This window comes from Marmota flaviventris, chromosome 12 (assembly GCF_047511675.1).
Source record: "Marmota flaviventris isolate mMarFla1 chromosome 12, mMarFla1.hap1, whole genome shotgun sequence".
NCBI lineage: Eukaryota > Metazoa > Chordata > Mammalia > Rodentia > Sciuridae > Marmota > Marmota flaviventris.
The window spans coordinates 66559765-66572060 of record NC_092509.1 but is presented as its reverse complement, the minus strand read 5'-3'; the positions used below and the strand labels follow the sequence as shown (position 1 = coordinate 66572060).

Sequence of the window (12296 nt, the reverse complement as noted above, 5' to 3'; positions counted from 1 at the left end):
TTGGTCTCCATGTCCATGTTTTTGCCCTTATTCTGAACAGAGAAGCCTTTCTCAAAATCCCCCAAAGATTTCCTTTTATGTAAAAACCCTCAAGGCCCTATATTATTTAGCCTCTGACCTCATGTCCCATCACTAATCCTTTCACTCCCTCTTTCCCAAACTGGTCGTTATTGGTCTGTGACATGCCTCCTAAGGTAGGCTCCCATCACAGGGCTCTGATATATGCTGTGCTCTTGGTTCAAAACATTCTTTCACTGGGCATTTGCCTGGGTCACTGCTTCTTCCCTTTAGGTCTCTGCTCAAATACCACCTTCTCAAAGAGGTCTTCCCTAACAGTTCTATATATTATTTAACACTCCTCCCAGCACACATGTATACCTCTAACACTGATGCTCAGACCCATAAAAACAGATACACTTTCCCTCTTACCCTGCTTGCCCTTTCTCAGGATCTATCACCACTGGATACTTGTTTAATCTTTATTTACTCTATCTTCTACCTCCAACCAACTCCCCTGCAAAATGTAAACTCTAAAAAATTCTATTTGCTCTCAGTATCCAGAGTACCTACAGTAGTGCCTGGGACATAGTAGGCGCTCAAAAAAAATTACACATATTCTAAATGAGTTAATTAAAAGCCTTCATCATTAGTCAGGTAAAATAATTCTTATAGTTACATGAGGATACTAGTGGAAGTAAGCTGGAAAGAAAAATAAAATGTGCAAAGACAGGGTATGTGTGCAAAGAATGCCGCTATCAACTGGATAAACTGAGAGAAATTATTTAACTTTTCTGAGGCTTGATTTCCTCATCTCTAAATGAAGATAACTGTTTTACTCTCTTTGCCTTCTGGAAGCCAAAGTCACACAAGTGTTATGGTTTGGATCTGAGGTGTCCCCCAAAAGCACACATGTGAGACAACACAGGAAATTTTAAAGGTGAAATGATTTGGTTTTGTAAGCATTGGCCCAAACAGTGAATTAATGCCCCAAAAGGGATTAACTGAGTAGTAACTGAAGGCAGGTAGGGCATGGCTGGAGGAGATGGGTAATTGGGCCCATGGCTTTGCAGTATATATTTATATCTGGTGAGTAGAGTCTCTCTCTGCTTCCTGATAATATCCTGAGATGCATTCCCCCACCGTACTGTTCACAAATGATGTTTCATCTCAGACCCTGAGAAATGGGGCCGGTCTTCTGTGTACTGAGACCTCTGAAACCATGAGCCCCAAAATAAATATTTTCTCCCCTAATTGTTCTGGTCAGGTCTTTTAGCTATACCAGCAAAAAAGCTGACTAAAACATGTAAGAGAACTAAAGGCCCTTGAAAATTTTAGAGAATAGGCAAGCTACAGTGACCACCAGTGATCTAGTTCTTTATTTTGCTTTAGTGAAGCCCCTCTATGAAAGAGAAACCAGTTGATAAACTTAATCATTTTAGGAATATTCAGAAGAAACTTTTGACAGCAATTTAGATGAAATTTAGTAAGATTATGGTGAGAGGAGAAACCTAGAAATACAAATAGCCAAAAATATGGCAACACCATTAGTATCAATAGAACTACTTTTATACACAAAGAAGTGCTTACCTGTGTACTTCCCATCTAGAATGATTTGGCCAAAAGCCTGATGCCTAATAGCAATTATTTCATGCCATTTGCCATCGCTATATTGTTTACCATGATCATTAGTTGTGGTAACTTCCACTGAGGATCCCTTAAGAGAATGAATGAATGAATGAATGAATGTTTCTGCAATGGTACAAAGACACTTGTTCATTTGTTGTAAACCAGTTTACAAATTTCAACATTATGATCCTGATGTAGGCAGGCATATGATTAAAACAGAACTGCACATTAAAGTTGATGTCCAACATCATTCTGGTTTTCCTGTGATGTACATCTCTGGGCCACAGTGCCAAAATCTGAAAAATAAAACTTCTCTTTGGAATAGGAATCTCTTACAAAGGTACTTGAATTATGAGTATCCCATGTTCATCAGAAAGGTATTGAGTTTTATAATTTAATATTTTAGGTTTTAATTTTCATTGGTGGAACTATGAAAAAATAAGAATTTAAAACTAATTTAGAGAGCACTGAAAATTGTTTCTAAAGATAGAGAAACGTCGGGCAAATTAGTTGCTCTTACCTTCACTGAACTATTAATAACAGGGTGGAATGAGAGTCACATTAAAAATTAGTGAGTAATTAATACATTAAACTTAAGTGTGGAGTTAAATTTAGTGCACAAAACTTTGTGGTTTAAAAATCTAGCATTTATAGCCCTAGTTAAGGTAATAATACCATAGTTAAAAATGTATCCCTACGTGGATAAGACCTACAAATGGCAGATATCGATATCGTAAAGAGAGATGAGCAAGAAGAGGCAAGAGTAAGGAAACAAAGAAAAAGAAATGAAAAACTGCCACCTTAGCAGTTTAGAGCTAAGTAAACCCTTTTTCATTAGGTTATGGTGAACACAATGGTAATCATTTTAGTCTGAGCAAATAAACAAGAGTAGAAAAGAAATTCCAACTTCATCACCAATATTATTCACTATGTATTAAAGAAAAAACAAAAATTAATCTAAAATTTCTAAACAAAAATAAATTAATGTCTTACTTAATAAAGTAGATTTACCTGGCAAAAACAAACCTCATCCCAATAAATATGTTTTAAAGACTAAAATAAGGCTAGGTAAAATATGGCAAAATTTTTTTAATTACCCAAAATGTTTAAGTAGATATAACAGTTGTACTGTACATTTTCCTTAAGAGATTATTGATAATTATCTGATGTAATAAAACTAAAGATTTATACAATGAAAGGTATCATGTTAACCACAGCAACTTTACTATAACATTTCTGTTGATATTTCCCTAAATAGTTTCAGTGATATAACATGTCCATTCTACGCATTTAATTGGCTCCTGTCAGGCCTCCTAATGGACTTGACAACATGTATGACAAACAGAATTTCATGTTACCAAAGGTAAAAAAAAAAAAAAAAGAAAACCAGTTTTTAATTTCCCATGAGTATGAGTGGGGTGCTTCTCACATGGACAATATCCCAACTTTTATAGACAACTCGGTCAGCTAGAAACATCACCATTTGGTAAGTTTATTTTCTAGTCTTGAATTTTTGTAGACTGACTTTCCTTATATTTGTTTTCTTCTACATACTCTTTTATTTTCTTCAGCCCTATTTCAACATTTTAATATTTTACAAACACACATTTCATTATCGTAGTTTAATAATTAAAACCAGAACTGGTGTCGTGCCCAATTAATGTGCCCTGGTAGCATGCCCATTAGTTTTTCCATTAGTGAATTCAACAATACTAATGGGATTACTAGCATGGGATGCTAATTGGGCGTGACATAAGAAACTGGCTTACTTCTTAGCATACCCTTGCTAATGATGAAATTAATGAGCATTTTATTAAATGCTGTCTCATCAAAGTGTACTTAGTTAGCGTTAAAATTGTTACAAACGATGCTGCATTCTAAAGATCAGGTGTCTGAATAAGTGGTTCTTCATATTTTGTTTGGCAACAATCTGAAGCATTAATACTTCTCTGTGTCAGAAATCACATTTTTTGGAGACACATCCAAGTACATAATCTATACACACAGTATGCCAAACTTGCTTTTATTCATAGAATATTATTCTTTGATGATGGTTATAAGATTCTTCCCAGCCCTGTTCCCCAATTTAATAATAATTCTGTGGTCATTTCTGGTATCATCTTACACAGTTTGCTCTTTTCATGTGAAAAATACCAGATGCATTAAAGAGATGCTAGTCAGAATTATCCGAAAGTTTTCACTTTCACAGCTTTATTCTAAGCAAAAACAGAATATTCTATGGATTTTCTCTTAATGTCACTGAACATAGAACACTTAAGTGACAACGATGGACCATTACAAGTCAATAAAATATCATCTGATCAAGTATACTCAAAACTGTAATTAACCAAATAAAGGATAAGATTATACCAAATTGTTAGAGACAATAAAAAAATAGCAATTAAAGTTGCAATTAATTTACTTGTGTCTCTTAACAATGGTTTTAAATACTCAGTCCATCATACATGAAAACATAGCCAATTTTAAATAATCTTTTCCACTCCTCATAAGCATTTATTCAATGAAACCCATTGGCTAATTGGAAGAGTAATCATATTTGGTATTATATGTATGTCCTCTATGTAGATTTATTTATTTAAGGTTATTTAAGGAATTTATTGCTCAAATTTACTAAGATATTTCAAAAACAGCAAACTACAAGACGACTTCAAATCTATGTGCTAGACAGTAGCTATAAAATTCCCCGAAAATACTCTTTCCACAATTCAAAATTTAATTTTTCGGAATGGATTTAGGAACTGGAATTTAAAAACAACCATATTATATGTTTTCTGATAAAGGTAAGGTGTCTAACAGACATATTAAAACAAAGAAGAACTAAAGTATGACAAAGTCATTAAAAGCTGGAAATTTTAACCCCAAAATGGATAATTTTCTTTAATTATATAGAGTACTATTTTACCAACAATTATAAAAGCAGTCAAGCAATCCATCAAAAGATACTCATTAAGCATCAACTATGTTCTGAGGTTTGTGCTAAGTTTTGAGGGCATATTTATAAAAAAAAAAATAGACATAGACTATGTCCTCACTGTATCCTATGGTCACATAGGAAAGACACATTGAGTACTTAATTACCTTCAAATGAGGATGAGGATTGTAAGATTAACTAGATAATCTTGTCTTCTTAAAGACAAAAGATATTAATACTGGCTTAAAGTGCTATCTAACATATAAATAATTTCAATACCAAAGGAAGGCTTATAAAACAAGCTTCTAAACTTCATTTAAGGGAGAGTAGCTATAACTTTGTACAAGAAACTACATTCATTTTCCTATTTCAAATGGGAACAAACAGTAAAACAAAAAAAGACAGTTCAAAATTTTCTCCATCAGTTTCAAAATTTAGCTACAAATAAGTGGGCAGGGGAGTCTTCATTACAAATCTAGCAAATAGGTCTAGTTAACTTTTTTAGGTACAAATTCCTCTGCGGTAAGGAAGGACATAGCCTTGACATCTTGAGCTCATTGCTGCATGGATTGCATCATGATTCTCGAGTACTTAGTATAGTACATCTTATTGTATTTTCTCAAATATATCCTAACACAATCCTCCTCAACTAGTAACTTTTTAAAAAATAAATTGTCATTGTGCTAAAAACACACACTGCTTTTGCCTTGTAGAGAAAAGTTTTTATTCTAAATATGAATACTCTTATCCAATATCATTCAACTCTTCCTTCTCCCCTCAGCTCCCAACTTCTGGCTGTAACAACTTTATTAATAGTTGGCTGTCACCTACCAAACACACATAGGTTGGAATTTGGCTGTACAGGGTAGAGACGGAGCAGCTGGGAAAGATAATTCTGCTAGTAGAAAGGAGCAGTAGAGGTGATTGTGTGAAAGAGAAGAGTAAGAAGGCAGAAATGATGGCAATGCCCTGTGTTCCCCTGAACTCTTGTTATCATGTTGCACTGGCCTGTCCCTCTGATCACTATAAAGGAGACGAGAAAAATGAGACCCTGAGAATTTCCTGGCAGCCATTCTCAAGATCTTAAGAATACTGTGATTGAGTAGACTGAGGTATTGCTTGATTTCCTTCCACTTCTATTCTGCAGTCTGAAAGTATCACATATATTAGAGAGAGGAACACTTGTGTTGTGGAGATGGCATTATGGTTTGAGGTATTCCCCCAAATCTCCTGTGTCCATGTAGGAATATTCAGAGGTGTGAATATTCACAAGTATGAAAGCTGTGACTTAATCAGTACACCCTAGTTTGAATGGATTGGGTGCTAACTGTAGGCAGGTGAGCATGCTAGAGGAGGTGGGTCACTAGGCACATGCCCTGGAATATGCATCTTTCCTGAGGCCCCTTGTTCCCTCCCTCTCTGTAACGCCCAGCTGACAGGAGCTGAGCAGCTTTCCTCTGCCATAATGTTTCCTTCCACCATAATGTTCTGCCTCACCTTGTTGCTGAGAGTCAACTGACCACATCTTGAACTTGTGAAATTTTGAGCCCAAATTAAACTTTTTCTTCCTCTAAATTGTTCTTGTCAGTTATTTTGGTCTCCTCAATGAAAAGCTAACTAACACAGATGGTGATCATGCTTCAGATCTGGTGACATCATTTTTGAGTTAATTGTCCGAAGATTTTACTCCATATGTTTTTTTTTTTTTGTGTGTGTGTGTGTGTGTGTGTGTAAGTCTGCACACATACGTGTGTTTATTAAATACTCAAAGCCTGTCACAAACCATCTATGGTCAGTGTTCTTATGAATGTTATTCTGTTCATTTCCTATTTCTGTGTTCCAAGTGCCTGACTGCATATTGTACCTAGAGTGTAATACATTCTTAGCCAAGCTGCATGAAATGAAATAAACTAAACTTGGTGCCAGTTCTACCACAAATCCACTGTGTGACCCAAGTTAAGCCACTTTGTCTAAAGTATACCAATGCAAACAATACCTAACTCAAAGGGCTACTTCAAAAATAAAATGGGATTACTAAACTATGAGCCTATATTGTAAAAAGTTCTATAAACAAATATGTATGTGATTTAGAGTTTTCTCCATCTGACTTCTTCTTAAATATCACCAGATATTAATAAGCTGAAGGCAGCAAAGCAGAGCCAGATTTTTATATCTTGTTGACATTCTTCTGTTTAATGGTACTGTTCCTTTTCTCTCATTTTTTTTTGGTTGATTTTCACAATTTAGCATTTGATCTTTTTTGGTGTTATTGTCATATGGCTTATTTGTATATTCTGGGGAGCATTTTCATCTAACTAGTAATTAACTTATTCTTCTACAATTAAAACCAAACATTTTCCTTGGTTATTTTATGAAAACATGACACCACTTTCATCTTCTTTACCCCCTCTTCCCACTAAGCTGAAAATTTTTAAAGTGTCAATTCACTCATCTTTCCATCTCCTTCAACTTGCTAATTTTAGCAGCAGACAATTATAAGTCACTTTTTGGGGGGCTTTGTGTGTGGTTTTGCTTCTGTTTTCTGGTCTTTGCTGTATTTTTCTTCTATTTCAAAGATTGTTATTTGGTTCTCTAAAGCAAATTTCTAGTCACTCTGCCATTAAATATTTAGGTTTCCTGAATATTGCTAGGTTTATTATTCACCACTGCTTCTCTGTTTGATATTTCTGAACTTCTTTTTCCTTTTGGTTAGAGGCTTTGCTGAAATATTTTCCTCCAATGGGGTGACGGGTAGAATTTTTTTTTTTATGAGTCTATGGATGTTAAGAAATATCTTTCTTTTTTGTCAAAAAAGCACTAGTACAGCATGATTGCTAGAATCATTTTTGAAGATTAACTGTGTGAGTTTAAAAATCTGTCCCTTACTAATAGTATGACTCTGTAAAATGAGAAAAAATAAGGGTACCTACCTCACAGAATTGTTGAGAACTACTAATGTGTGTGTGTGTGTGTGTGTGTCTGTGTGTGTGTGTGTGTGTGTGTTTGAACACCTGGAATAAGGTCTGGCAAATAGAGATATTATAGAAGTATTTGCTCATTCTTGATATAAGTTTTGCTTATTCTTTCAATAAACTCATAGTTCATTCTTTCTTAAATCATGTACTTTCACCTACTTTGTTATTGTACATGTATTTTTTGTTCTTCTTTTGGATCTCTTAACAGTGGTAGCATCTTCTTTATTTTTTCTTATTTTGATGATGGACTTTGAGAAATGCCTTCAACTTGATCTTCCATTCTACCAATCTGAAGCTCAATGTATCTCTCCTCTAATTAATCTCCTTAAAGGTTTCAAATGAAAAATAATATTTTCAGTTCTGTAATTGAATTGACTTTAGTGTACTGATTTTTGGGTTTTTTTTTTTTTCCCAGTTGCCATCTGCCTTGCCTTCTGTGATGACTGTATCTTCTCTCTGTCTCTCGGGATGCTGGGTCTGCTTCAGCGTGATATAATTTTTCTTTGCTTATTCACTGCACCCCTGTTAACATCCTGTAAGGAGCTTCAGCTCCTGGAAACACTCAGAAGTCCTTGTGACTGAGGGCCTCCAATACACTAACCAGGGAATTATCAGGTCCTTGTCAAAAATCTTGGAGTAAAACCCTGTGTCTCTGGTCTTTCTAGTTGCCAGTTTCACTAGAAAGGAAGGATTCAGCTGCCTGTTGAGCCTGGCCATGAGGCTCACACACGCTTGGCCCAGCAGGCCTTGCCTGGCCCCTCCAAGGTCACTGGGCCTCCAGGGTACTAAAGCTGTAACCCTTACCCAGAGTTCTTTGTCCATGATCCTAGATGCATCTTGGTTACAGAGGGTGTAAACTATGCCAGTTTTACCAACAGGATGTGAAACATTTACTTAGTAAGCTTAATTTATGACTTAGATCATCAGTTTTAAGTTGGAGACTGGAGGAAATGCGAAGCAAAGATTTTATTTAGTCTAACTCATTTCTCAATTACTGAGAGGCCCTATACATTGCCTAATATCAAATGTTTGCTAACATTTGTTTAACTAAGATGAAGACAACTTATTTAATGGTTTCCCATTGTCCTTAGGAATAATTCAAATCCTTACTTTTGCTTACAAGTCCCTAAATGACTTGGTCTCTCCCTACTTTTCAACTTACCACTTTTCCTTTTATTCTGTATTCACCAGCCACATTAAATTTATGTCAGTATATTAGACATGCCATAAATTCTTTTCTGTCTAGCACTTTTAAAAAAATTTTTGGTACTGGGGATGAAACCCAGGGTACTTCACCTCTGAACAACATCCCAAGTACATTATTTTAAACTTTTTTTTTTTTTTTAATTTTCAGACAGGGTCTCATTAAGTTTCAGAGGCTGGCCTCATACTTGTGATCCTCCTGCCTCAGCCTTCTGAGTTGATGAAATTTACCAGTGTGCATCAGCCTATATGCTATTTCTAGTATATAACAGTTGCTATTTTCTCTTCCTAGAAATTTTATTCCCAACACCTTTCCCCCATCTTTCCCTAGTGTTTCCCCTGCCCTGTCCCAGTTCTAGGAAATGCCCTCAGGTAGAGATATGCTTACCCTAACCCAGTTTTCCTCATTGTTTTGCATCTCAGTTAAATATCCCATTTTCAGAGAAGACTGACAACTCAGAACAAGGATCCTTCATTTTATGTTCACATGACACATAGCATCCCATTCTTCTCTTTCATAACATTCATGAATATTTTAAATTGTTTTACTGTATCCTTTCCAGATTGCAACATAGGGAACAGTCTTAACTGTAAAACTACTGGTGTCTGAAGCTACTTAACTTAAACATTTGCAGGTGAAATGATGAAGAGAGGGGTGAGGAAGGGAAGAATAAAAGAAAGAAATTAAAGGCATAATTTTTGTCCTCAAGGAAAATAAAAAGAGTTCTACTCAAATTTATTTAAAAGTTTTAATCTTCCTTATAAGGTAGGATCTTGGTTGTGAGAGCACATGGATTCTTGGTCAGACTACCTGGGTTTGAAAGTTAGCTCTGCTCTCTTAACTGTGGGCAAGTCACATCACTTTTGTAATTCTCCTTTTCTTCATTGGTAAAGTGAAGATAATAATAGTACTTATACTTATTTCCTCATGAGTTTTTGATGAAGATTCAACATGAAAATATCAGCACTTACCGCAGTACCTGGCACCTACTAAACTCTCAGAGATATCAACTGTCATGATTAATAATTTACCTGAGGATCAAAAAGAAAATAAGGTCGACCATTCTTCAACTGAAGTGCAAGATACTCTTCCTGATTGCCAGGTGATGCTGCAAAGACAATCAAACCTTCAGGCACCCTTGTTCGAAAGCTGGCTTTAATGCCTGGTGAGACAAGTGTGATCAGCAAATCAGTGCTGGGGTTTTGTTGATTCTTTCTGATAAACGTACATTTACTTTCATTATTATTTATGATGTAGTGAGTACAGTCAGGAAATTATACACAGCGATGTACTGGGATGGTCCCAGCCGTTTGTTTTTAAATATATCCCATTTTAAATGCCAACCAGTACTTGGAAACTTAAGCCTGCACTCCTGCTAATCAATATATAATGAAGTTTAAATGTATGCAAAACTCATCAACCTAAAAAAGACATGTTGTCAACCCAAAATTGGATACTCGGAGTATTGATGTGAAAACATTTTCTGAGAGTCATAAAAATAAATGGGTTTTTGACATAAGTGAAAGAAACAAAGGGGCCTTGTTTAAATACTTATGAAGCTGAAAGAATCAGTCCAGTAATAGATGCTGAAACTGGAAAGACTTGCCATGAAAAAGTCTGCTAGAGCTAATTTCCTAAAACATCCTATAACCAAACTGTTTGCAGCCTTCAGAATTTCAGGGTTTCCACTGACCCTTGGACTACTGCACAGGACATACCATGCTCTTGTCTCAGCAGGATTTCTAGTTCAGAAGGCAGGGTGACTTGTGAAAGTCCTATAAATGCCCTCTCATTACCACCTTACAGCTTCACCTCCAAACTATGGGGCATACCTCTCCTCTACACACACCGTGGAGCTCTTCCTGTGAAATTAAGGCATTTCTCTTAGTGTTTTAAAACTAACACCATCTCCCATTTCCAAGAATTTTCAGTTTCATTGAAAACATAAAAATAATGAACAAATCCTACTGTGAGAATCAATTAAGAGCTCAAGGACATACATGAGAATCAAATAAAAGCTCAAGCATACAATTTTGAATAATGAATTCCAATTTGAGTAGGAATAAGTCACCCAGGATTATGAGCACCTGAAAGAGATCTAACTCCCTTCAGGATGGACTGGTCCATCCAAGGACCTATGCAGGTGAGGGGATTGAGCTTGGCATCAATAGACTACAGCTCCCTCAGGGGTCATGTCTGATTTATCTTTCTACCCCCAGAACATAACACAATATCTAGATGTACTTTGTAAATATGTTCAGACTCTAGATGAGGAGAACGAAATTGAGAGGCGCATTAGAAGTAAGCACAGAGCTTTAGCAAAAGTTTGGAAACAGGAATGCAGAAGTCATTTGATGAATATTGCATTGTTTTTTGTTTGTTGGTTGGTTGGTTTTGTTTTGTTTTTAGTAGGATCCTATGGAACACTGTTGAGTATTCTGCTACACAATCAAGAAGCAACTCAAATTTGTCCTCACCTTCTTAGCTTCTGCATCTCCATCTTCTAAATACTAAAGTTTTTGACTCTTTCATCACACTGGTCCTCCTCACTTTGGCTTATCATGGCCTCAACTCTATGATTCTCTTGCTTATGCCTGGCTGGATGTCTCCTTCTTGCTGTTAGATTTAGTACTGGTCCTTCCTGGTACCTCTGTAACTCCGCAGAAGATTGTTTGCCCCATGAAATCAGTTTTCAGTTGTCAAACTCACTTGAATCCCTGCTATCAGCTTTATTGTTATCATCTCCCCTAATAAGTGGATTGAAAAGGCTGAGCAATCAGCACAAAACTTGTAGGAAAGTAAAAGGAAGGTTTCTAAAAATTGGGTGAAGAACAGGAGTAGGATGCTCAAAGTCAGGATTAGGGAAACCAAACTAATGGTTGAATATATGGAAGATACAGATGATTTAGTTACAGAGGAATAAGGAGATCACTGTACTTTGGGGAAAAGATGATAAGGATTTTAATTAAGGATGGACAAGTTACTGAGAAGATTGAAAGGTTGTACTGTTTCTCAGAGGAGGCTAATGAAAACATGAGGTGATGATGTGAGGCAATCTTTTCACCCATCTTGAAATAAAGGCAGCATCATCAACCGAAATAGAAATGCCCGATAGGGAAGGATATTTGGGGGTGGGAATACAACTTCAGTTTTAGGCCACTGTATTTAAAATAATGATATGCAAAATTCTACCTTTTGGAAACTAAACCTCAGGAGAGAAGATGGGACTACAAAAATGAATTGACAATCACCTGTCAAGAATCGATGTCTTCAGAGAGAATGAAGAGAAAGAAAACAAAACCTTTGCTGTAAATGTCCATACTTAGGAAAAGGGAAAATACAGAGAATAGTAAAGCTAGAACAATAAAATGGAAGACAAATAGAAGAGAACTTTAAGAATCTTAATCGACTGTAAAAACACTTGCAATATGTCCAGAACAATTAGAACTGTAAGAAAATTTATGGAGCTGATAATGAAAATATTTCTCAGATGTGTAGAATGGCCACAAGTCCAAACAGCCGATGATAAAGATTCAGGGACAGGGCCAGCAGGAAGGGG

The 12296-nt window shown here is 35.9% G+C and overlaps 1 protein-coding gene across 1 annotated transcript in view; it reads right to left on the bottom strand.

Annotated features, from left to right (window-relative positions):
• Ush2a (usherin) overlaps positions 1–12296 on the bottom strand; it is a 770052-nt gene that overhangs the window by 434351 nt on the left and 323405 nt on the right. The window contains exons 21-22 of the mRNA XM_071619727.1: positions 9769–9899; positions 1588–1714 (exon numbers count right to left, since the gene is read on the bottom strand). Coding sequence (XP_071475828.1) covers positions 1588–1714; positions 9769–9899 — 258 coding nt within the window. The remainder of the gene's footprint in view (positions 1–1587; positions 1715–9768; positions 9900–12296) is intronic.